At 51.0% G+C, this 25,271-nt stretch overlaps 10 protein-coding genes across 10 annotated transcripts; 5 read left to right on the top strand and 5 right to left on the bottom strand.

Moving 5' to 3' along the window:
* Window positions 1-833: 833 nt before the first annotated feature.
* N7457_001846 (MCM DNA helicase complex subunit MCM5) lies at window positions 834-3,153 on the bottom strand (the record flags this gene model as incomplete). The annotated part of the gene is made up of 4 exons (XM_057172892.1): window positions 834-1,326; window positions 1,383-2,785; window positions 2,837-2,963; window positions 3,017-3,153. The coding sequence occupies 4 exons, from the start codon at window positions 3,151-3,153 to the stop codon at window positions 834-836; spliced, it is 2,160 nt and encodes a 719-aa protein (XP_057036795.1).
* A 685-nt stretch (window positions 3,154-3,838) lies between these two features.
* Window positions 3,839-7,016, top strand: N7457_001845 (vacuolar protein sorting-associated protein 54; the record flags this gene model as incomplete). The annotated part of the gene is given in 4 exon segments (XM_057172891.1): window positions 3,839-3,868; window positions 3,946-5,595; window positions 5,607-6,778; window positions 6,833-7,016. The coding sequence occupies 4 exon segments, from the start codon at window positions 3,839-3,841 to the stop codon at window positions 7,014-7,016; spliced, it is 3,036 nt and encodes a 1,011-aa protein (XP_057036794.1).
* A 479-nt stretch (window positions 7,017-7,495) lies between these two features.
* On the bottom strand, window positions 7,496-7,804 carry N7457_001844 (uncharacterized protein; the record flags this gene model as incomplete). The annotated part of the gene is made up of 2 exons (XM_057172890.1): window positions 7,496-7,657; window positions 7,712-7,804. The coding sequence occupies 2 exons, from the start codon at window positions 7,802-7,804 to the stop codon at window positions 7,496-7,498; spliced, it is 255 nt and encodes an 84-aa protein (XP_057036793.1).
* Window positions 7,805-9,084: 1,280 nt separating this feature from the next.
* N7457_001843 (uncharacterized protein) lies at window positions 9,085-10,602 on the bottom strand (the record flags this gene model as incomplete). The annotated part of the gene is made up of 1 exon (XM_057172889.1): window positions 9,085-10,602. The coding sequence occupies one exon, from the start codon at window positions 10,600-10,602 to the stop codon at window positions 9,085-9,087; it is 1,518 nt and encodes a 505-aa protein (XP_057036792.1).
* A 2,109-nt stretch (window positions 10,603-12,711) lies between these two features.
* Window positions 12,712-15,036, top strand: N7457_001842 (uncharacterized protein; the record flags this gene model as incomplete). Its single annotated transcript, XM_057172888.1, has 4 exons — window positions 12,712-13,167; window positions 13,239-14,601; window positions 14,661-14,856; window positions 14,910-15,036. The coding sequence occupies 4 exons, from the start codon at window positions 12,712-12,714 to the stop codon at window positions 15,034-15,036; spliced, it is 2,142 nt and encodes a 713-aa protein (XP_057036791.1).
* An 896-nt stretch (window positions 15,037-15,932) lies between these two features.
* N7457_001841 (NMT1/THI5 family protein) lies at window positions 15,933-17,168 on the top strand (the record flags this gene model as incomplete). Its single annotated transcript, XM_057172887.1, has 4 exons — window positions 15,933-15,967; window positions 16,062-16,233; window positions 16,294-16,443; window positions 16,497-17,168. The coding sequence occupies 4 exons, from the start codon at window positions 15,933-15,935 to the stop codon at window positions 17,166-17,168; spliced, it is 1,029 nt and encodes a 342-aa protein (XP_057036790.1).
* A 268-nt stretch (window positions 17,169-17,436) lies between these two features.
* On the bottom strand, window positions 17,437-18,621 carry N7457_001840 (uncharacterized protein; the record flags this gene model as incomplete). Its single annotated transcript, XM_057172886.1, has 1 exon — window positions 17,437-18,621. The coding sequence occupies one exon, from the start codon at window positions 18,619-18,621 to the stop codon at window positions 17,437-17,439; it is 1,185 nt and encodes a 394-aa protein (XP_057036789.1).
* Window positions 18,622-19,103: 482 nt separating this feature from the next.
* N7457_001839 (COG2 family protein) lies at window positions 19,104-20,049 on the top strand (the record flags this gene model as incomplete). The annotated part of the gene is made up of 2 exons (XM_057172885.1): window positions 19,104-19,118; window positions 19,174-20,049. 2 exons carry the CDS (start codon window positions 19,104-19,106, stop codon window positions 20,047-20,049), a joined length of 891 nt encoding a protein of 296 aa, XP_057036788.1.
* Window positions 20,050-20,222: 173 nt separating this feature from the next.
* N7457_001838 (mitochondrial 54S ribosomal protein uL1m) lies at window positions 20,223-21,248 on the bottom strand (the record flags this gene model as incomplete). The annotated part of the gene is made up of 3 exons (XM_057172884.1): window positions 20,223-20,315; window positions 20,370-20,934; window positions 21,007-21,248. The coding sequence occupies 3 exons, from the start codon at window positions 21,246-21,248 to the stop codon at window positions 20,223-20,225; spliced, it is 900 nt and encodes a 299-aa protein (XP_057036787.1).
* A 154-nt stretch (window positions 21,249-21,402) lies between these two features.
* N7457_001837 (glutamate--tRNA ligase GUS1) lies at window positions 21,403-23,722 on the top strand (the record flags this gene model as incomplete). Its single annotated transcript, XM_057172883.1, has 4 exons — window positions 21,403-21,663; window positions 21,734-22,119; window positions 22,176-22,262; window positions 22,315-23,722. 4 exons carry the CDS (start codon window positions 21,403-21,405, stop codon window positions 23,720-23,722), a joined length of 2,142 nt encoding a protein of 713 aa, XP_057036786.1.
* Between the last annotated feature and the right edge of the window lie 1,549 nt (window positions 23,723-25,271).

Here is a 25,271-nt window from a genome sequence, read left to right as displayed (position 1 = left end):
CACCATGCAGGCTACTCATCCTGAACACCACGTAGAGGTGCAAGTCGTGCTCAGGTGTTGCATACAGGCCCCATGCAACTGGGTAAGACTCCCCAATTCAAGGTGTAAGGAAGGAATGGGGTCAAGGCTTGGAGGGGAACAGCGGCTACTGTGGGCAGGACGAACTGTATCCGCAGCGGCCGAGGGAGGTTCTTCCTAATGTGTTGAACAAAAGGCGCTTGCACAGCTCGGGTCATCCCAGACTTGCTTCGTGCCCTACCTTTCCCACAGCGCAACAAAGTCCCAAGGGGAAGAAAGGTGAAATCCTCCGAAGAGGGCCCAGGCAAATATATGACAGCACAGCGGATAAGGAGTGGGGCAGAGAGATGAGAAAGGAAAGGAAGGGGGACGGGAATACATGCAAAACGGGGTGGAGGGGGTAGGGGAGTGGAGAAGGAAGAAAAGAAGAAGAAGAATCTGGGGAGAGGAGAGGGTATTTATATCCTGGGGCTGAAGGCGACGAGGGTCACCAGGGTGGGCGACGAGTTCCTTCCCAAACAGGAAGGCACAGCTGCTTCCAGGCTTGGAAGGCGCATCCGGGCTGCCAGGTACATCTACGTTGCCTAAGAAACTTGTGCAGGAAAAAGGAAATGGTAAGACTTGTAAAACATGGCGGAAAAAGATGCAATTGGTCTTATAAAATCTGCTCAAAACCCGATATCAAACACGCCCAACACCGCTTGCAAACTCCCATGCCTTGCAAGGCCAACAGATGTACAGAATCGACAACCCGTCCCATAGCACACATACCAGGTGTATAACAGAAACACATTAACATCATAATAAGTCACAGATTAAACTCCATTACGGTAGATTTGAGATCCACCAGAGCGGATCTGGATAGTGTCACGGCGCTGCAAGACAACCAGTGCCCGATTAAGTGCTTGCTCGCTGTATTGCTTAGCGTCGACAAAGTCCCGGCGCAAGGTCGCCAGGCTTGTGCTCCAGCCAATTGGCAGGCGACGCTTCAGTTCATCTTCAATCTTGCTGGCTGACTCCATGAGTTCCTTGCTGCCTTGGCCTTCACCCTGGGTGATGGCGTCCATGGTGGACGCCAGGAACAGGCGAATGGCCTCATCCACGTGGGCTTCGGTGGCGATAGGAGAGAGAGAAAGTTTGGCGAGGGACTCGGAGATACGGACAATAGCCTCGAGTTGACGCACGGTGATCGGGATGGAGGAACGGGTGTTGGATTCCATCTCAGCGCGGTGGACTTGCTTTCGGATAGAGACAAAGTGGGAGGAGAGTTTCTCCGCGGCTTCGGGCGACAGACGGGGTGCGCAACGACTAGAGAGATATTAGCATATATTCGGCAAGTGATTCAATACTAGGTGACAACAAACCTGCGGCAGTAGCTGATGTAGCGCTTCATCTGCTCCACGGGAATCTCAGCCTCCACTTGCTCCTCCACACCACGACCACCCATGTGCACACCCATGACGTGGCGGGCGATTTTTTCATCGCGGCCACGCTCATGGTCATCGCGGACAATGAAGATCATGTCGAAACGGGACAGAATGGTGGTCTGGAAATCGATGTTCTCACCGGGGGTCTTGAGATCATCGTATCGACCGAAGATAGGGTTGGCGGCAGCCAGAACCGACGTTCTCGAGTTGAGGATTGTGGTGATACCGGCCTTGGCAATAGAAATGGTCTGCTGTTCCATAGCTTCGTGAATGGCTACACGGTCCTCATCACGCATCTTGTCGAACTCATCGATACACACAACACCGCCATCAGCGAGCACCATAGCACCACCTTCAAGATAGAATTCGCGTGTGGTGTGATCTCGCTGCACGGAAGCTGTGAGACCGGCAGCAGAAGAACCCTTGCCGGAGGTGTAGATGGCAATGGGCGCAGCCTTTTCGACGAACTTCAAAAGCTGAGACTTGGCCGTACCAGGGTCACCCAGCATAAGCACGTTGATGTCACCACGTAGCTTCATTCCATCGGGAAGGATCTTCTTTGAGCCACCCATAAGCAGGCAGACGATGGACTTTTTGATATCCGCATTTCCATAGATGGAAGGGGCAATGCTTCGGGCGAGCGCGTCGTACAAATCAGGCCGTCTGCTGAGCTCCAAAAATTCTTGTTCTTCCTCCTCAGAGAAGACCGAGGCGCCCTTTGCTGTCTGGTCGAGATCGGAGGTGATGCCCACTGCGCGGAGGTAGGGGTTGCGGATGGCCACAGCAGCGTCCTTCTTTCCACCCTTCGCCTGGTAGATCGAGAAGATACCCATTACTGTGCAACGGGAACCAGGAACCACTCGATTAGCAAGGTATCGATCTGCAGAAATAAGCACGTGTCGCGGCAGCTCGCCGACCGGGACCTGGTCAGGGGCTTCTTGAAGTTTGAGGACTTGCTGATCCACAAATTGGCATTTCTCATGGTGAACGACGTAAGGATCCAAGGGGCATTGCTCGTTAGGTTGGTCATTTTCTCCTCTGGGTCGGCCGCAACGACGTGGTAGCGACAGGCCGGCGAATCCACCATCGACCTGGATGTTTTCGCTGTGGTCACAGCCCTTACAACGAATGTGAACGACTGTGGACTTAGAGGATATTGTGGAAGCTCCAATCACAATTCCAGGAATGCGAACGAGGTGGGAGATATTAGTGGCAGTGAGGTCACGAATTGAAATGTGCGACGCGGAGGAGTGTAGGAGCAATTGGTGAGAGGGGAGTATGATATCTCGCTGCCCGGGGTAGACAATGCGCGCAGTACACTGCTTCAGAGCGAGCTCGAACTATTTCAAGTTAGTTGAGATCAGAGATAAGATTCAGGACAGGAACCCTACAAGGGGAATGATGTCGCCGGGTTCGGTGGTGAGTTTGTGGGCCAACTCTTCATTGTAGGAGATCAGATGGGCGATATCAATATCACAGTAGTATTGTTTTACAAGTGCATTCTGCCGTAATTGATCACTGTTGAATCATAAATTAGCGTCCATTGAACCCTCGTGAAGTGAGATGTTTACCGGTAAACGAATGAATTATCCAGCTGGAATTCTAGCACGAAATCCCGGAGCCGAGTCTCAATAATTGTGCGATCTTCATCGACACCATTTGTGCTGGGCGCGAGCACGCTCAAAGAATAGGGGGTGCGTCTATCCATGCTGTAGGGGATCGCAAATATGGCAGGTTGGAGTGTGGATGATTTAGCGGAAGGGAGGCTTCAAGAACTTTTGGTTAGTGTGGCCGAACGCGACGCGTGGATTATTCGCCCATGGACGCGTTAAGTGGTTTCTGAGTCATCAACTGCCTGAGGCATGAAATGGATTAACTTTGGGACTGTCAATATTGGCCTGAGGCACACATTATCTGAGTCAGCACGGGGAACCCCCCCGGGCCGGCGTTAGTGTTTTGGCCGATTGGGGAGCCATGGCCAGCTTGATGGAAATAAAGCCACATCACACGCAATCTGCTCCCAGGACCCAGGGAAGTCGGACCAAAATTGCGAATCGCCGAAGCTGCCTTCATCAGCATTGGAACCTAAACCAGAGCCTGTCAAAGCTCTAAGGCCTGGAGTTTATCCACTGTCATGATCAGATAACACGGAACATCTCAACGATCGACCCTCCCACGGTGGCCGTCCGATCGGGCTCGTGGCAGTCATGTCATCAACGAATCCACGAAAATCAATTGATAGCTTGGCATCTGGAGCTTCATCTCCTTCAATCTCTTATTCAACAAGCCAGCTGGAATCTCCGCGCGTGCCCCCCAGCGGTTTCCCCTGAGGAGGGGATCTACCGCGAGCTCAATAGTGAGCATTGGGGGTGTTCTGGACTCTTCTCATTACCATGGATCAATCGCGGAGTCTGGACAAAATGGTTAGTGAATTCGGGCATCCTAACTATCTCATGATTCATTTGTTAATGACCACTCAGCCATTTCAACGCTCCTCCAGCCCCCAATCATTCGCACCGGTCTGTCGGCCTATAGTACTACATCTTCTGCTGGATTCAAGCCTCCATCAACTCGCGATATTCCTCCGGTAACTCTGACGAACATCAAACACGTTGATTCGAAGGTCTTTCAGCCATATCTTTCACAAGTGGGGACTCTATACGATGTATTTCAACAACCGAAGGAAGGCGCGGTGGAGGATACCCAGCCGGCGCAGGCAGCTAGGTCTCCTAAGCCGGACTCGGATCGAGATTCATTAATGCCATGGTCCCCCGAACGGAGGTCCTCGGTCATGTCAATCAGTTCCAGATCATCTTCGCCATATGATACTCGTGGCCGACGCCCATCCGGTGGCCGAGGTCGCGCACCTGCAGTGACTCCTCTATCTACAATCCCCCCAGTCTACTTCGAGGAGGGCTTCCATTTAGAAAACCCGCGTACATTCGATGTGATATCGGAAAAATCGGATGTAGTGAAGCCGCCGAGACCACCGACCAAAGACGACAATAACGTCAATGGATTACTTGCGGAGCCAGTGCAGACTGGAAGAAAAGCACTAGCTACTAATGCTATTCTACAAGAAAAGCTCTCGTGGTACATGGATACTGTGGAGATCCATCTTATTTCGTCCATTTCTACAGCATCAAAATCCTTCTTCACTGCACTAGGTTCGCTCCGGGAGTTACACGCAGAAGCAGCTGATTCTGTCAACCGAATACAAGTATTGAGGAAGGACCTGCAGAAGATCGACAAAGAGATGGCTCTGGGTGGTCTCAAGGTTGTCAATTTGAGAAGGCGGCGAGAAAATGTACGAATGTTAGCAGCTGCCGTGGCTCAGCTTCGCGAGGTTGTCGAATCAGTTTCTCGTTGCGAAAGTCTTGTGGAACAGGGCGACATCGAAGAAGCTGCCGATGGGCTCGAGGAAGTTGAAAAATTGATGTCTGGTGAAAAGGGTTCTAATCGTTCTGCTTCGGAGGATGAAGATGGTGCTCCCAAACGCATTATTGACCTGCGAGGCATCAAGGCCCTTCAGGGAGCATCTGATGACCTTGCACAACTTCGCCAGCGCATCGGCATGGGCTATGAATCCCGATTCCTGAACGATCTTCTGGGAGATTTACGACAGCATGTCCAAAATGTGCCATCAAGCGTAACCTTGCAGCGGTGGGGAAATTCCTTCCAACGGCAGCGCGGTAGTCACCGGTCTGGAGTACCGGCATCACCTGCATACATGAACTTTGATAACGACTTGCGATCCCAATTGAACACTCAACTCAATGGGCTTGCGCGTGCTCACTATACGATGCCAGCGGCAACTTCTTTCAAAACCGCTGTCTTACGAGAAATGAAGGGACTTATTCGCAAACACTTGCCCAGTTCTAGTGATGATGATAATGAATCTATGGTGTCGCTGTCAACGCATGGCGGTCATCAGCTAAGCCAGCAAGAGAAGTCATCAATTCTTGCTCGAAACCTGCGCGCACTTGATCCAGATGATGCTTATGCAATGTTGGTTAATGTATACACCGGGATTAGCGAATCACTTAGGCGACTCAGCGTCCAAGTTAAAATCCTTCTGGATATTGCCAGCGGTCTGGGGAATTCGCCGGCTTCTGGTGTCAAGTCACCACCACGAAGTCCCACCCCCAAAGTATCAACCAGGCTATCAAGTCTCCACAGATCGGACCAACAGCCTCTGATATGGCCCAAGATGAGATTCTCCAGGTTTTGGACATGTCGAGTTTACTTGGTCAAGCAGTTGATATCGCCCAATCCCAAATAACAAAGGTTCTGAAAGTTCGATCAGAACAGACTGCTCAACTTTCAAAAGAGGAGTTTTTGAAATATTTCATTTTGAACCGCCTGTTCGCCGATGAGTGTGAGGCCATCTCGGGCCGCAGTGGCAATGCACTAAAGACCATTGTCGGAAACCAAATCCGTGACTTCATCACACGTTTCGGTGATGGCCAACGCCATCAAATTGTTAATGTTATGGATTCTGATCGATGGGACGCACGAGATTTCGGTGATGCCGAGAATACTATCCTGGCAAGGATTCTAGACGCAAGCACCCACGACGTCGACGCTTGGGTGGAAGCTTCCAAGATTTGGATTCAAGGCGCTAGAAACGAGCAGGACAAGCCTGCTGATACTGCAAACGGGACCGACAAGTCTAAAGTTCGCAGCGCGGTTATCGACGAGCAGAAGTACATCCTACCTGACTCTGCTGTCGCGATGATGCACAGCATCCAAGAGTTCGAATTTCTTATGTCGAACATCCCTAGCATGATTCAGGATATTGCTCCACATCTACTTGATATCCTCAAGCTGTTCAACTCGCGATCATCGCAATTGATTCTTGGCGCTGGCGCTACACGTAGTGCAGGACTCAAAAATATTACGACTAAGCACCTCGCCCTCTCATCACAGGCATTGAGCTTTGTCATTGCTCTGGTTCCTTATGTACGAGAGTTTGTCCGGCGCCACGGTCAGGCCAACCCCTTGATGGCGGAATTTGACAAAGTCAAGCGACTATGTCAAGAGCATCAGAGTGGTATTCACGAGAAGTTAGTCGATATCATGAGCTCTCGCTCCTCGGTGCACGTGAACGCGATGAAGAAGATCGACTGGGATAATAAGGATGCATCACGCGCTGTGAATGCTTACATGGAAGTCTTAGCGAAAGAAACAGGCACTTTACATCGTGTCTTGAGCAAGCATCTTCCAGATATGACGGTCGACATGATCATGGTACCTGTGTTCAACAATTACCGTGATCAATGGATGAAGGCCTTCAACGAGGCCGACGTGCAGACAGATGCTGGAAAGAAGAGGTCAGTTCAAACCACTCGGATCCTAGCCATGGCCCATACTAACCAAATTAACAGGATGGAAACCGATATTGAGCACTTCCGGAGTAAACTCAGCAAGATCGAAGGCGCCAGTGGGGTTGGCAACAAGCTCCTTGAAGTCGTGCGAGCCAAGACGATCACCAGCGTGCCCCAGAAATCTGAGCCGGCGAGTGAAAAGCAGAAAGAACAGGACGACGGCTCTGATTCCACCAAGTCCTGATCGCTCCTTTACCTTTTACCCTTTACCCTTTACCTTTTACCCTTTACCCTTTACCCTTTACCCTTTACCCTTTACCCTTATACATATAATCCCCTTTCGTTGTGTTCCTTTCTCGTCTACATGCTCATTCCCGGGTTACACGCATTTTGTCATTTGCCGCTACAACGTAACTGTCTCAACTCGCATTTATAGAGTTTAGCCCGGCGTTTGTGGACAAGAGATGTCTGATTCCCACCGCTGATATGATTTTCAATTTAATATATTACATTTGAAGCGTTTTGCATCAAAGCGCCGATTGAACTGGCATCTGCTTGCATTTGCATACTATCTTCCCTCGCTCTAAGGATAGGGGCCTAAATCTCACAATTGCGAATATCAATTATAGGATATACAACATGACGAACTCCGGCGAATAATCATACAAGATCCTAGCCATCCCCACAAATCATATAACATCGTAGCAGTCATGCATCCACCACTTATTTACCAGCAGTGTTCTTCTCATCAAGGGACAAGGGCTTCGCAGCACCGCCATGGGGGTGAGCTGAGCCAGCAGTGGGCAAGCCAGGGAAGACATCGCGACCGGAGCCAGTCTGCTCAGGCATGGGGGCAGCCTTGTGGGAGCGGCTCAAGTCGGCAGGCTGTGAGTTTGTTAGACACTGCAGATCAAACTGGAATTGCTGCGGAAGATTTACCTCATTGCCAATACCGTGGGCCTTGTTGGGACCGTTCTCGATAGGGTTGTCGCTCTGGGGGAGACCGTTATCGTACTCTGCGCCGCGGACCATTTTGATTGGTTTGGTAGAAAGATGGGAATTTGAGAATGTGGTTTTGGGTAGAATTGAGATTTTCTGATGAGCAGAAATGGGATTGAGAGCAATTATCACTCGTACTTATACTTGATCTCGGTCGCTGTATACTGGGAAGCGTGACCGCATCATGAAATCATAGTGGAGAACGTGATCTCACGCCCGTTGCAGCATCACGATCTTTGCAACTGCCTTGGAAATGGAGTCTGTAGAATCGATGGAATGGAGAAGAATCAGATGATTAATTGAATTTACTGGCCGGTAGACTTGTCATGGATGATGGTGAGTCATGGTGTAGAAGACGGACTGCGTGCATGCGTGTATGCCGATCTATGTCTTTGAGGTATCCCAATCCATACAGTATCATCCGTCTCGTCAACATATACAAATCGCACCGATTTTTTTCTCTTTTAATGCATCAAATTAAATTCCAGATTCGAATGATTATGCAAGTTTCCTGTTTAGAACTCCCACATGCCTTGATGGCCTCGATGTTCTGCATATAGAGTGATGGGTATCAGGCTCAAGCAACTACCACAACGGGATACAACCTTCCTGAACGCGAGGAACATTCTCGTGGATGTTTTGATCTAGCAGTCAGCAGCTCATGAACTTTCTGCCCAGTATATTAATTCTATCTGGTAGGTCTATTGGAGAATCTCAGCGCGTTACTCACATTGATACATGTAGGTAATGCACCGGAACATAGTGCCTGGTTGCATCCAACGCAAAGTCGGCCCAAGTAGACATCAAATACGCAGCACGTCTGATCAAGCTCAGAGATTACTGCGTCAAACAGGTGATAAGTCATGTATCAATCCAAAAGGAAGTACTACGGCGACTCAACAGTTGCCATGGCAGGTTATCAATTCATACCTACGTGTCCACCAGGGATTCCTCACATACCAGCTAGCCGCCGGTCATGGCAACTGCAGAGGCCGTGGTAGGTGTTGAAACTGAAAGATGTGGGAAAATGAGAGTACACTGTATCCCGTCACATAAGATGTCGATGCCGTTTGCAAGCTGATTCGCCCGCTAAATTGACGAGTATCTGCAGTAAATTAAAATAGTACATTCCAAATTGGACAGAATCAAAGTTGCGCTTGAATGATTACGCTGGTGGTAGAATAAATTCCAAAATCCCTATCAAAACCGCAACATAGATGTCAAGAAATAAGATGCACAACTAATGGATATAAATGAGTTCCAAAGGATGAAAACATGAGAAGAAACTGACCTGATCTCCAGCGACCTTACTTTCAGTCTGACTGGCCATCTAGCCTTCTGCGACATCGTGCCACTGTACCCGCAGAAAGGCTCATTGCCAAGCCCGGCAATGGTTCATTTGAAGCAGGTCGATCGGGTTCCGGAGGGGTGAATAAACCTTCAAGGAAGACACCATATGATGGGGAGCCGGCCACAGGGTATCCAGGCGGGCGAGATCCACCTTGTGGGCCTCTGAGGCCACTGAACTGGGAGGGATGGGTATAGAATGCATGGTATCTCGCTTGGGCTTCCACCCAATTATTGCATAAGGAAGATGGGCGATAGCCTCCCAGCTGAAGATCGCTGGGAGTTGTTGGCTCATATGAAGACACGCAGGTGGAAGTGATGCGTGGTTGATCAGATGTCGAAGGAGGCAATGAAGGTGAACCATGGTGAATTTTGTGGTAGAGATTGTATGGTGGTTTTGCATGGGCTATTGCCCCATGGGATGTGTTTATGGGAAGGGGTTGCAGAGTCCCATTTCGGATCTTCTCTTGAAGTGCACCTTTGCGAATGTTGAGTGGCCGAGGCCGTAGGTCTGCATCGGAGACCTTTGCCCGATGCATCAGGAAAGTATCTTGCTTTCTGTACGCTCGATTCATTATGTTTTCTGTGGCAGACTTGGGTAGTCTGCTGTGAATGATGGATGATGGTGACATATCGACTGAGAACATATCAAAGTCAATCGAATGAGAAAGATGAGCAGAGGGTGAACATGAACAGATGCCCTTTTGAGCGACAATGGGTGAGTTGGAGTCCCGGAGAGCTTGCGTGATGAGACAGGATAACGGGGGATCCGGCCGATCTATAAAATACAGACCCGGGACACAAGGGGTAACAGTTGCAATGAATGGGTGACTCACGTTCTCATCTGTACGTAGCTGCTTCAACTGCCCGTCTTCACTGAGGATCTCAGAACGGAATTCTGGGCTTGTTACAACAATCGCAGGAGGCTCGCACAGAATGTGTTCAGTTTCATACGTGTGAATGATTTGTGCTTTCGGGGAGTTGTGGTCTTCACTACTTGAATCAGAAGAGAAATCGGGGTTCATGACCTGAAGTACTGTAGGCCCATCAAAATCTCCTCGCCAAGTGTTGCGAGGATCAATGCGATGATGAGGTTGGAGGGTTGCCACGGCAAGAGTGACTCTTTCAGGCTGATCATTGCACCTCCTCCATCTACAGGAATGCTCTTGCTGACCCTCGTTCCTTCTGGAGGAAATTGAACTCTCAAGGTCCACGACAGATAGGCTATATTCATCGCTGAACGGCGACATTCTTCCTGGGGTCGATATGCTCTCATTGCGGCCCCGAAAATGGCGAGTGGGATAGCGATCACTCAGTGCATCAAGCACGATTCGTTTTAGGTCGCTATCTGGGATATTTTGACTCCGCCTCCGCTCGATCTTATGGATCAATTTGATCTTCACGTTCCCAAAAGGCGTGAAGACCCAGCTTCTCAGCCAACGCTTTGCCTTGCAACGCTTGCGCAGCTTCTTCGGTTCAGACATAGTCAATGCGAAATGATGTCGATATGAAGGTGGGAGCTCAGAAGCAATAGAGGAGAAGAATGCAAGAGATGATCGGAAGGCTGCAGATTTCTTTTGCACTGCTGTCTCAATCGTGCTCGAAGATTTTATACCTTTTTATCAGGTGGTATTCTGGAATCTCCGATATCGACACCAATGGATCTTTGAAAATCTGCTTTCGAAGTTGCTAACTGCATTGTTGTGGATGCTGCTTGATTATGACCCGGTCTTACTGACAATGAGGATCCGAGCAAACCCAGAATTGAGATTGTTCAAGCGCTTTGTTACTCACATTGGATACAAAGAGATGCCCTTTGTTGCCCGTTGCCTTTGTCTTTCCGGGGTTACGTTCTACCAAAAATTTGGAGCCAACCATACTATCGATTCCCATTAGGGTAGTTACGATGCATTCGATATTTCATTTGAGTGGAGAGATGTGGTTCAGTCCTTTTGGTGCTCATATCCAATATTTCTTCCAAGTTCCCCCATATCCCTCGGATTCGCTCATCATAAAGGGAAAATACCCACAGTAATCGAGTGAGTAACTTTCTAATCCAGTGATAATAAAGGCAGGTGATATCTCAGGAACTAGTACATGGTGTGATAAATCCATACAACATGGAAAATTACCTATGTACATGGACCTAGATCCAACGACATACCAAACTAGGGCATGGCCTGGGAAAAAAGTATCGCCGAATTTCCCGAATCCCGATCTCTTCGACGGAGATGGCTTCATGAGCTCTGGCATTCAGAAGGCGTCCATCTCGTCGGATATATCGCACTATGGGTGCGACCTTTGAACTTCACAAAAAAGAAAAGGACGCTGCTCTCTGGCCGTAATTGGCTGTATCAGAATGTTCGTTGCATCTCTTCGTCGATGAGGATGCCTTAAATCACGACTAGGAGCCTACACCAAATTACCACACTTTGGATTGTAGGGCATGTTTGGCCAAGGAGATTTCGTGTCTCAATGAACGACCAAAGTCCCCTATGTTTTACCTTCCTTGCAGGTACTGACTCGGAGAAATGGGACGGGTTCCTGTCCTGATCCAGGGCCGCAGGGGTATGGAGCATTGTACGTGATTGGTGGAAAGAATCGTGAGACCACATATTGGAGCCCACCTATATCTGACCAGGGAGTGAGCAGAATACCTTGATCCGTTCTATACTAGACGTGATTTCCAACCATACTCCGGAGTACATACACGGATCAGCTAGTGGCAACGCTGCTAGCCTGCTACTAGGTAGATCCATGTACGGAGTCCGGGTTCGCTGTGATATCTCCCACAACGAGGCAGCACGCCGATACCAGGACGATCCTCCAGCATGAACCCCGCATGCATCCTGCCAATAAATGCAGGGAGTGGAAGCCATTCGCACGAAGATCCCAAGCTCGGGCCCGGCAGTGGAGCGATGACATCATCCGGTCCAGCTTTCCCCGGATTGCCTAACGGCCACGGCCATGGGCTCTGGGATAAACCTGTATGGGAGGACATATGGATGGGAGACTCATGATAGTTGCTCAGAATTAAAGAAATTGGACTAACCCGAGGGGTATTAGCCCGCAGAGAGAGTAGAGGACTGAGCGCAGAGCCGTGGTCGGGCCGATCCCATTTTCTGCTACAGTAACATGCTCCGTTTCCAGGTCGCTCGATACATGTGTCAAGAGAATATCATACGGTAGGAAAAACTCTGCGCTATTCCGTACCTTTTTTTTTTCGCCTCAACGGTATCGGGTGGAATTTCCCTGGCTTTTTTAGCCTAAGCGCACGGCAAAAGCGTCACACCCTCCCGCAAGTAACCAGTCCAGAGGAAAACTCTGGACACACCGGGACTAAGAACGGGCGACGTGCATTTTCTTCTTCTCTTCTCCCTTCGCTACGCAGTCCTCCCTACTCCCTACGGAGTCCAACTTCATCTTCTAACTGCCCAGCCCCCAGAAGACCAAACTCGAGGTCCACTTCTCCCCGCACAGACCGAGTCGCATAGCTCTTCCAAGGTTGTTGAGTTCGCCCCCCTCTTCACTTTCTCTTTTTTTTCCCTTTTGTTTCTTGTTTCTTGCTTCTCAGAGAATCATATTTGGGAATCATGGAGGAAACGGGCGAACCCATCAAGCGCGATGTTCGCAACCACATGCTCTTCGAGGTGGCTACTGAAGTAGCCAACCGAGTGGGCGGGATCTACTCGGTCCTCAAGTCCAAAGCTCCCGTCACCACCGCGGAATACGGTGAGCGCTACACTCTGATCGGCCCACTCAACAAGGCTTCGGCCGCGGTGGAGGTTGAGGAGCTGTCGCCTGCCAACCCGGCGCTGCGGGACACTATCCAGTCTATGAAGGACCGTGGTATTGAGATTGTCTACGGTCGCTGGCTTATCGAGGGCGCCCCACGGGTGCTGCTCATTAACACGGGGACCGGTTACAGGTGGTTGGACGAGTGGAAGGGCGATCTTTGGACTAGTTCGGCTATTCCGTCCCCCGCTAGCGATCATGAAACCAATGAGGCCATCGTGTTTGGATACTTGGTCGCTTGGTTCTTGGGAGAGGTACGTTTGAGCTCACTCTTGTCTTTCTGATTTAAGAGTCTGGATTTGTACTGACTTTTTTTTCGCTATAGTACATTGCTCATGACCGTCGTCGGGCGGTCATTGCCCATTTCCATGAATGGCTGGCTGGTGTAGCTCTGCCATTGACCAAGAAGCGTCACATGGACTTGACAACCGTTTTCACCACCCACGCGACATTGTTGGGTCGTTACCTCTGCGCTGGCTCGGTTGATTTCTATAACAACCTCCAGTACTTTGACGTGGATGCGGAGGCCGGAAAGCGTGGGATCTACCACCGCTACTGCATTGAGCGGGCTGCCACTCACGCCTGCGATGTCTTCACCACTGTGTCGCATATCACGGCGTTTGAAAGTGAGCATTTGCTGAAGCGCAAGCCCGATGGTGTGCTCCCCAATGGTCTGAACGTCAAGAAGTTCTCCGCCATGCACGAGTTCCAGAACTTGCACTCTCAGGCCAAGGAGAAAATCAACGACTTTGTTCGTGGTCATTTCTACGGTCATAATGACTTTGACTTGGATAATACTCTATACCTGTTCACTGCGGGTCGGTACGAATTCCGTAACAAGGGTGTCGATATGTTCATTGAGGGGCTGGCCCGTCTCAACCATCGACTGAAGACCGCTGGATCGACTATGACTGTGGTCGCATTCATTATCATGCCTGCACAGACTTCCTCGTTGACAGTGGAATCGCTGAAGGGACAGGCTGTTGTGAAGTCCCTGCGTGACACCGTCGAGAACATCGAAAAGGGCATTGGCAAGCGCATGTATGAGCGCTGCCTTGCCTGGAAGGAAGGCGACAACATGCCCGACGAGAAAGATCTCATCACTAGCCAAGATCGCGTGATGCTCCGTCGTCGTCTGTTCGGCATGAAGCGCCACGGTCTTCCTCCCATTGTCACCCATAACATGCACAATGACCACGAGGATCCGATTCTGAACCAGTTGCGCCGCGTGCAGCTGTTCAATCACTCCTCCGACCGCGTGAAGGTTGTCTTCCACCCCGAATTTCTCAACTCCGCCAACCCCGTATTGCCGCTTGACTACGATGACTTCGTCCGTGGAACCCATCTGGGTGTCTTCCCGTCCTACTACGAGCCGTGGGGATATACTCCTGCCGAATGTACCGTGATGGGTGTGCCTAGCATCACCACCAACCTGTCTGGATTCGGTTGCTATATGGAGGAATTGATTGAGAATTCCTCGGACTATGGAATCTACATTGTTGACCGTCGCTCCAAGGGCGTTGATGACTCCGTCAACCAATTGACCGACTTTATGTTCAACTTCACGGAGAAGAGTCGCCGCCAACGTATTAACCAGCGTAACCGCACAGAGCGTCTGAGCGATTTGTTGGATTGGAAGCGAATGGGTCTTGAATACGTCAAGGCCCGCCAGCTGGCACTGAGGAGAGGTATGTTGAATGCAATTTATGGCTCTATGCAAGATGACTGTGACTAATTTGTTGTCCAGCTTACCCGTCCTCCTTCGAGGGCCAGGAAGAGTACTTCGACATCATTGGCGGGACAGAGCAGAAGGTCTCCCGCCCACTGTCAGTTCCAGGATCCCCTAGGGATAGGTCCGGAATGATGACGCCCGGTGACTTTGCCTCTCTGCAGGAAGGCCACGAGGGGCTGAGCACCGAGGATTATATTGCCTGGAAGCTGCCGTAAGTCCGATCATTTCCCACTACCGAATTTCGTATGCTAATAAACCGAATAGTGAAGAGGAAGAGCCCGAAGAGCACTTCCCCCTGACACTACGAACCCGTAAGGTGACTGACCGGGCTGCCTCACCTTTGGACAGTATATCGGTCAATGGCCCCCAACCCAGTGAGAGTCCGGAATAGGAGCTGTCTTCTTGGCGGATAGAATAGCCGACCAAATTGGAACTCTCTTTGTTTTAGCTTTCATCTTCCCAATTGGCCCTCGTTGGTGTGGACATACTATCCTCCTGACGTCATATGTACTTGTTTAATCCGTGCCCTTTTATGATCTCTCGTTTCCTTGCTGCATCTGAAGCCTTTTGTAATTGAATTGAGCTATGAAATGGAATCGAAATTGCAATATCACGTCAGTCTGGACTGTTCGCGGAGGGATGATCTCCGGCTGTGTACTTTGGACTCCACCCCGGTTGACATCGGAGGCATATCGGACGGAATAGAGTTACCCAAATCATCCGTCTTCTGCGGTATTTCTACCCCTCCCCCTCTCAGTTCCTCTTTCTCCCAACTTCACTCCTACACGTTTCTCTCAACTCATCCAATTTACGTCTACCATCGGTACGACTCTCCCAATGGAGCTGCGCACGTCCGATGCCCTGCGGGGCTGCAGGACTAGGTCCTCGCTACGATGAAGAGATGGATCAAGGTATTTGTTCTTAGTATAACAGTCGTTGCCCACGCATGACAGGTGTTCGGTCCAGCCAGTCGATTGGAAGGGGAAAGAAAAGGCCATACCTAGAAACTCATTTTCTGGACAGTGGTTTCTTCCATATCGACTGGCTGGCTGTTCTGAGATTATACTGTCAAAACTTGATCTAGACAATACTAGCGAAAGGACATGCGTGACTTTGATTGTTCCCCTGTTTGTGCTTTGTGTCTGGCTCTGTTCGATCGATTCCGATTCGATTCGATTAAACCAATTGACTAAGAACAGGATGGAAAAGAACGAACAGAGCTGGGTACTTGCTTTCTTGGCATGCTGACCCAAATGAAGTATTCATTAGCTTGATCTCGCTGTCATCATGGCTACAGACAAGATCACCTTTTTGACCAACTGGTATGCTGACATTGTCCCAGACTCCCGAGTTCTCGAGATTGATACTCGTGGTCTCGATTTTGTAGTTCGAGCATTGGCTAAGTTTTGTTTGAAGGCACGCGACCCCGTACCACGCCCCCCTTTACCTCGCCCAGGCTAGAGGTTACTTCAAGGATGAAGGCCTCAAGGTGGCTCTGCTCGAGCCTAATGACCCTTCCGATGTGACCGAGATCATCGGCAGTGGCAAGGTCGACATGGGCTTCAAGGCTATGATCCACACCTTGGCAGTGCGTATCCATCCTCCCGGATAGAACCAAGAGTACAACCAATACTAAGACTATGTCCAGGCCAAGGCCCGCAACTTCCCGGTGACCTCCATCGGCTCCCTCCTCGATGAGCCTTTCACCGGAGTCGTGTACCTCAAGTCCAGCGGAATCACCGAGGACTTCCGTTCGCTGAAAGGCAAGCGAATCGGCTATGTTGGCGAGTTTGGCAAGGTATGTCCAACCTCACCCTTCCCAAAAAGCGTAATATCTAACCCAAACCCCAGATTCAAATCGACGAACTCACCAAGTACTACGGCATGACCGCAGACGACTACACAGCCGTCCGGTGCGGTATGAACGTAACCAAAGCCATAATCCAAGGCGAAATCGACGCCGGCATCGGCCTGGAGAACGTCCAAATGGTCGAACTGGAAGAATGGCTCGCCACCCAAAACCGCGACCGCAGCGAAGTGCAAATGCTCCGCATCGACCAGCTCGCCGAACTAGGCTGCTGCTGCTTCTGTTCGATCCTGTATATCGCGAATGATGCATTCATAGCCGCGAACCCGGACAAGATCGCTGCGTTCATGCGCGCCGTGAAACGCGCCACTGATGCCGTCCTGGCGGATCCTGCTGCCGCGTACCAGGAGTACATTGAGGTCAAGCCGATTATGGCGACGCCGGTGAATCGGAAGATCTTTGAGCGCTCATTTGCGTACTTCTCGCGTGACTTGAAGAACGTTCAGCGGGATTGGACTAAGGTTACCAATTATGGAAAGAGATTGGGGATTCTCGATGAGGAGTTTGAGGCCAATTATACTAATCAGTATCTTTCTTGGTCTCTGGATGCAGACTCGACTGATCCCACTGGTGACCAGAAGCGCATGGCTGCGCTGCAGAAGGAGGTTGCTGCCGATGGCGGTTATAAGCGGCTCGAGGTTCAGGCTTCTGCTTAGATTTGCCTGTCTTGGGACGCATCGCTTTTGTCTTAGGCTTCACTCTTTAGCCTTGATTGAAACAAATTTGAGAAATGAACCATCTTGGTAACACCCGTGTTGAACAACTGCGTAGAGATTTATAATTATCATACGATTTGGTCTTGACTTCTACGTTCGTATGAATCCAGGGGAGTTTGTATGAATCGTTCATGTCTCCAGTATCATTATACATCAAATTCATTATCATATCTCATAACAAGCACCGTTGTTCAGGTGTCAGTGATTCTCAGGTTGCAGTAGAAGCAACACCCTCATTCCCCGGTCGATCAAGCATAGCCCGTAGCCGATCCTCCGCTGACAGCAAAGCAGGGCTAGCGTCAGAACCAGACATGTTCGCAGCCCATTTCAGCCATCCAAGCAAGGATTGAATGATTTCAGGACCGCTAGTCCCAATTGTAGATGGGCTATCGCCACCTAAAGCAGCTTGGGGGAGAAGGCTATTTTCCGTAGAAATCCCATCATCTGCACTCGCGTCCAAATGAACCTCAGACACCACAGCAGGGGTGACCATCTGCGAGGACGATTGTTCACCAGTACCAGAAGCATTTTTCGCAAGTAAATCACACCCATTATGCTTAGGTTTTGAGGCAAATTCGCGCGTGAAAGGCGTCGGGACAGCCTCCGTTATAGGAAACACAGTCTCCGCCTCGGAGTTCATGCCAGGGGATCGCGGAGGATCCGACTGTCTTTGGCCAGCATTTTGTTCCATCATGGATGTATGTCGCAGGTTTTCCAGGTAGCGATGGAATGAGAACGGATGCATGTCCCGAGCTGGGCCGATGGAATTGGCCTCATCCAGAATGACTGTATGTCCGTCGCCACGCTGTTCCTCCCTGGGACTGGCCTCCTCAACCGGTCCCAGTGGATTTGTCGGAGCACAAATCTCCCCCAGAGGCGCAATGTGACTCCCGTATTCATTGGCCAGACTCAGTTTGCTCCGACCACAGATCTCTGCAATGGAGTTCAGCGTACTGCGGATATCAGGCTCGATGGCCTGCAGTATACATTCAATACTGAAGTCCTTATCGGACGGAAATGTAATCTCAGACTGTGTCGGACGAGACACAGTCGAGGTTCTCGAGCCCGAGAATGGGAAGAAGAGGCGGGACATGGTAGATGGTCTCGAGGGTTTATCCGCATCTCCCGAATACGCCCTTACAAGCACAGGTCGGGTAGGTACAGTCGAGGACCGCTGAGTGCGATTCTCGGCTCGCACAGGTCGGGACGAAGGCCCCGGGGCAGTGTTCACCTGGCGTAGAGGCGTGGCACGATATGCAGCGTGGTCTGCGGACTCGTACCGGGTTGCGTTTGAAGGGCCGGCAACTGGCGCGTGAGATGGGGATCGGGGCCATCCTTGTCGAGGAAAGGAGGATGACAATGGCCGGGGATTGGGAAAGGGCTCCGGGTTCATCTTCGTACTGGTTGCGTGGTCGTTGTAATGCAGGAGACAGCGCAGACCACTGACCCCGCTCTGGCACAAGACTCGAGGGTTAGGTTTGGCTCGCCGTCACCACGTCGCATGCGCAATGCATATTCTCCGATGTGCGCTGGCAGTAGTGTCTGTGGATTGCCGGTTTGGCAGAAGGAGTATGGGAAGCGTTCCTTGGAGTGTGTGGATGTCAATGAAGCTATCTCCCGGGAGAGGTACTAACTATATGAAGAGGTTAGTATTCAACAACCTCCTTGGTAGCGCACAAATCTGAGAATAAGATGTTGATTTCAGTAACTCGAGACTATGTTGTATTTCATTTCAAAATCATGCCACAGAGCTTGGTGTCTTCCGCTGGGCAGCAATTCGCAGGCCATGGACTGAGTTGATATGCCAAGCCAAGCACCACGTTTCCCCGATCAGCGACCATTTGACCATCTACAGCCCACGCTCTTACTCACAACATGGATCGCTTCCAGGTATGGCCTAATCTGGCTCTGCATTACCTTGTATATGTGGCCTAATATTATCTAGTTCGGCGACTCCGACGAGTCTCTCTCCGACTTCGATGAAGACCCCTCCGGCCTTCCCTTTCCCGAACCACTCTCTCGCACCTCGTTCCTGACCCCTGACTTCCAACCGGCCACTTTCCTCTCTTCATTGACCAACCGTCACCAGAGCCTCGAGGACCTGCGACAAGAATTGCGCGGACTAGAGCAAGTGCTGAACAAGGAACTGTTGGATCTGGTCAATGAGAACTACCAGGACTTTCTCTCTCTCGGGACCGCGCTTCGCGGCGGCGAGGAGAAAGTAGAGGGCGTCAAGGTCGGCGTACTTTCTTTCCAGCGCGACGTCAAAGCTATCCGGGACAAGGTCGAGGCGCGACGTCAAGAAGTGGAACAGCTACTAAATGAGAAGCGGCGGCTGCGAACGAATGCCGACATTGGCAAAGACTTGCTAGATTATGCGGACCGGGTCGAGGAATTGGAACATCGCTTGATGATCGAGGACAAGTCCTCGCCGCAAGAGGGTACCACACCGGGTGAATCGGATACGGAGTCTGATTTGTACAGCGGCGAGAGCGATGACAGCGAGGATGATGAGTTACCGGATGGCTCACCTGCGATTTCGCTGAAACGGATGGAGCGCCATACCCAAAAGTTTGTCTATTTGACCTCCATAGCTGCCCGGGTCGGAGAGAAACATCCCTTCTTGCTCGCGCAGCAACCACGAGTCGCAAAAATCAAGTCTACCGTGCTCCTGGATCTCAAAACTGCTCTGGAACAAGCTGTTGCGGCCGGTGGGAAACAGGGCAGACGCGATGCTAGGACAATGGCAGTTCTGCGCCTCTACGATTTAATGGGTGAGGATGTCAGCGCCGTCGCCGCGCTGAAGAACCTCAAACTGTAAAAAAGAGCATGTTTCGTCCTGCAAATTGGCAATGTGCACTGGCTTGCATACATAGCGTTGGCGTTTGGTCTTATAAAGTCTCTAATTCAACAATGATACCATGATACACCAGGTCCTTTCCTAATAAAACAATAAATTTGTACACGCCAAAGGATATAAGAAAATTGAATATGTTACACGCCGGTCAAGGCTGATGTTTCGGGAGAGGCGTCGGTGCGGAACTCGCCGTTCAGTGAGAATCCGGGGCCATTGGTGGAGCTCAGTACCTGTAGAGTTTGTTAGACTATGCATTCCCAAAGGACTTTGAATCAAGTACTCACCACCTCGTAGATCTCCTTGTTGACACGGTCAGTCAGCGCGGAAGCATCCTTCTTAATCTGGTCGATAGTCACGCGCATGTTATCGCGCAATTGCTCGGGGGAGAAGCCCAGTTGTCCGACAGGGAGACGGATAACGGCGTCACGTTCACGGTACACAGTACCACCACGGAGCATCTCCACACGTGCAGCAACATCTTCCACGACAGTACCAGTCTTTGCGCTGGGCATCAAACCACGGGGACCGAGGATACGACCCAGAGCGGCCTTGTTAAGGGCGGGTAGACTGTCCGGGTGAGCGAGACAGCGATCGAACTCGATCCGGCCAGCCTTGACAGCTTCGAACACCTCGTCTTCACCGACAAGGACGGCACCTGCAGCAAGGGCTTCCTTGGCTTGTTTCGAACCGGGAGGACAGATGACACAGATGCGGGATTCGGTCTGAACGGCATGGGGGAATCGGAGCATGTTTCGGATAACGGGACCGTCGCGCTTTGTCCGCAGGCGGATGTGCAGTTCGTATTTTTGAACGGTGGGCTCGCGGCCGACTTCGATGGCCCGGATATATCTGCGGAAGGTAACATGTTAATTGATGAACTGGGAATTACTTGCGTGTTCATGGCAAATTCTCAGGACATACCGCATAGCATCACACAGAGAGTACTGTGGCATGTCTTTCAGGTTCTTCTGTACGAACTCCTGGGGGCCTCGCCGGCTCTTGGTAGGCTGCTCTTTCCCCTTGCCTTTCGGCTTGTTCTTGAGACCGCGGACCTGCTGGAAAGTCGAGACAGCCGGTGCAATTGACGCCTCGCGCAGGGGAATCCGGCATGAGGAAAGGATTCCGCGTGCCGCGGTGGGCAGTACCGAGCCGTAGGACGACATGTTTTCAGGCGTTGATTTGACCTGATCAACTGGATGAAGCGATTGTTTTCTGCCGGAAAGCTGTCGGCATCGGAGAAACGTGGGTCCGGCTGGGTACTGGAGATAATGACTCTGCCCCTCCAGAAAATCATATTGTCTGACCACACTCTACGCAATGTCTCAATACGAGTTGAAAGTGGCCACTCGTGCCAACCACGCGGCAATTCTGCCCGTGGTCCTCATCGTCACCTCAATCAACGAGGCCCGCCCCGCACCTGTGGTGACCATCACCTACGAGGACACTGCTCTTCTCCAGGATGGCGACAAGGCTATTGTGCAGCTCATTAGCGGCACCAACTCTGTCTTTGGCACTGCCAATGCCATCCAGGAGCTCACTGTGCAGTTCCCCTTCCTGACTGGCAAGGATGCCAAGGTCGTAAGTTACCACCCCGCCGCGGAGTTATTTTTCGAACCCGCAATGTTCCTAACAACATTTCTCACAATAGGAAGCCGAGTGGATCTCCCAGTTGGATTCCCTGACTACCTTCGATTTCAAGGCCCTTGACCCCGTGCTCCAGCGCCTTGATGTTCACCTCCTCATGCGCTCTTTCGTCGTCGGATACTCGCTGTCCACCGCCGACATTGCTCTCTGGGGTGCTCTCCGCGGCAACCGTGTCGCCGTTGCTGCCCTGAAGAAGGGATCTCTTGTCAACCTTACCCGGTGGTACCGTTTCTTGGAGGAGCTTTGCCCCTGGACCAGCACCGCTGTGGAGTCCATGAACGCTGTTGCCAAGGAAAAGAAGGTGGCCAAGTCCAAGGAGGGTGCCAGCTACGACATTGCTCTCAAGAACACCGAGAACGGCGTCGTTACCCGTTTCCCCCCTGAGCCTTCGTAAGTTGTACTGGCGTGGTTTGATCTGTTCCTAAGACTAACATGATCATTTCTAGTGGATACCTCCACATTGGTCACGCCAAGGCCGCTCTTCTCAACGACTACTTTGCGCATGAGAAGTACAATGGCACTATGCTTCTGAGGTAAATCAATCTCAGCCCGTGTTGGCAAAATCGCTTCGCTAACATATATTAGATTCGATGATACCAACCCCTCGAACGAGAAGCAGGAGTTCCAGGATGCTATTGTGGAGGATCTTGCCCTTATGGGCATCAAGCCCAACAAGATGACCTACACCAGTGACTACTTCGATGAGTTGTACGATTACTGTATCAAGATCATCAAGCAGGGTGATGCCTACGCAGATGATACCGACAAGGAGACCATGGCCGCCCAGCGATGGGACGGTCTCCCCAGCCAGCGTCGCGACCTTTCTGTCGAGGAGAGCTTGGCTCACCTCGAGGAGATGAAGGCCGGCACCCCCGAGGGTCTCCGTTGGTGCATCCGTGCCAAGATCTCCTTCGATTGCCCCAACAAAGCCATGCGTGATCCCGTCATCTACCGCTGCAACCCGGCACCCCACCACCGCACCGGCACCAAGTGGAAGATCTACCCCACCTACGACTTTGCCTGCCCCATCGTTGACTCCTTGGAGGGTGTCACCCACGCTCTGCGTACTATCGAGTACCGTGACCGTAACCCTCAGTACCAGTGGATGTTGGACACCATGAAGATGCGCAACGTGCAGGTGTGGGACTTCGCCCGCATGAACTTCGTCCGCACCCTTCTGTCCAAGCGTAAGCTCACCAAGCTCGTTGAGACTGGTCTCGTCTGGGGCTGGGATGATCCCCGTTTCCCCACCATCCGTGGTATTCGTCGCCGCGGTATGACCATTCCCGCTCTTCGGGAATTCATTCTCAAGCAGGGTCCCTCCAAGGCTGTGACCAACTTCGACTGGGGTCTTATCTGGGCCACCAACAAGAAGTACATTGATCCCATTGCCCCTCGCCACACTACCATCTACAACAAGGATGTTGTCAAGACCACTGTTATTGGTGGCCCTGCCACTCCTTACAGCGAGGAGAAGCCCCGACACGTCAAGAACGCCGCTGTCGGCATGAAGAAGGTTGTGTACAGCAGCTCCATCATCCTCGAGCAGGAGGATGTCAAGCTGTTCAAGCCTGATGAGGAGATTACCCTCATGAACTGGGGTAATGCCATTGTCCGCAAGATCACCACCAACCCCGAGACCGGTATCATCACCGACCTCGAGCTCGAGCTGCACATGGCCGGCGATGTCAAGAAGACCGAGAAGAAGGTCACCTGGCTCGCCAGCGAGGGCCAGGATCTGGTTCCCGTCGAGCTGGTCGATTTCGATCACCTGTTGACCAAGGACTCCCTTGGTGAGGATGATGTCCTCGAGGACTACCTCAACAAGAACACTGAGTTCCGTGAGGCTGGTATGGCTGACTGCAATGTCGCTGACCTCAAGGAGAACGATATCATCCAGTTCGATCGCAAGGGTTACTACCGTGTTGACCGTGCTTACTCCCCTGGTTCGCCTGCGGTCTTCTTCAACATTCCTTCCGGCAAGAGCAAATAGATGATTTCTCTGGCTATGATGTGAAGCATGCTTTATGAGTATTTATGAGAAATAGTGAAGATAGTCAATGAAAAGTGGTGTATATGCTTCCAATTCGCGTTCTGTGTGCTCGATATATTTCTGGTCTCCCACGGACCTTGATCCATAATCACAAAACAAGAACTGAACTACTTCCATACGTTACAAGCAGCCGGCTATAGTCACTCTCTATCTACGATACTACCTATTCTAGCTTGGAATAACACATCGCTCTTTTACGCATCTTAAGTTCTAGGTCTAGCTGCAGGGGCATCTTGGTATGATCTACCATGGCGCATAGGGATTATGAGGAGTTATGCTCTAATGTGGGCATTTGGGCAGCGAGCGATACAAGTCGGTGCATCGGGTGTTCTATAGTCGCGATGGGAATCATACTGTCTCGTTGCGAAGGGCTGTTTGGGAGTTGTCCGGAGTTGTGAGGGCGCATGTAGGGCTGCTGATGACCACGTGTGGCTGAATGTGGCTGTTGCTTTTCAATAACCTGTCCGAGTCTGCCATTACCATGCTTCTTATAATTTCCAGCCATCGGATTATTTGGTTCAACTCCTAATATTTGGTCCTCTCCTGACGAATCAACAAGGCAATGTGAAATGGATGTGAATTCCGCCCGCCGGCTGTCAGCGGAATGGACGCTCATGACGTCGAAGACTCACAGCACGCCTGCAATTGGCATCCGGGCAGCCGCTCGCCTTCTACAGCTGAAGTGGGCCTCTCTCATTCGTTGACATATGCTAAAGTGACTCCCAAGGCTGTATTTGGTTCGTGATATGAATGTGATTCAAACAGCTTCACAAGCTGTCGGCATTCAATGCCCATTGATCATTCTGGGATGGGTCAATGCACCATCAACGGTCGCCTCTACAAGCCACGGTATATATTCCCTGTTCAAGGAGTGCAGCACAGAGCTTTGCGACCGGAGGCCCAGCCAGCTTCCTGATCCCGTCATGCTACAGGGCCTTCCCGATGGAACATACCCCATGATCCGTGGGTGAGCGCGCTTGGCCCAAAGCCAACGGCCGGTGTCAACAGGCACCACGAACTTGGCTTGACTCTATCACTGGACTAAAGCTCGCTAGCTTGGGGCCAATAGGTTGAACCAATGTTCTCCGCATCAAAATCCCCTGGATTGTCTTTGGGTCGTCCCCGGCTCGTGCCTTTTGGGACCTTGTTTCCCAGCTTAGTGCCCTCCTAGCTTCCGAGCATGCAGACAAAACAATGAGCATACATGCGTGAGCATGAAATGTATCTCCCGAGGGCTTCCTGACTCGACGTCAGCATGATTGATCAGGAAAGGAAGGGTCTTGTAGGAGTAGTAGTGTTTTTCTTCCTTGCTATAGACTGAGAAAACAAAACTTTTGCGTCTCAAGGTACTTAATCAAATTCTATCACTTCTTGTTGGTTAGCAGGTGCTGAAAGCGCACAGAACATCAGACTGAAAAGCTCGTTTCTTTTGTTTGTCATTACTATTCCTCCATTCTACAATAGTCTCCTCCCTGCTTTTCTTTGTGTT

This window comes from Penicillium paradoxum, assembly GCF_028828445.1.
Source record: "Penicillium paradoxum strain IBT 22861 chromosome Unknown utg000002l_segment0_segment0, whole genome shotgun sequence".
NCBI classification, from domain to species: domain Eukaryota; kingdom Fungi; phylum Ascomycota; class Eurotiomycetes; order Eurotiales; family Aspergillaceae; genus Penicillium; species Penicillium paradoxum.
This window is presented reverse-complemented; position numbering and strand designations above follow the sequence as displayed.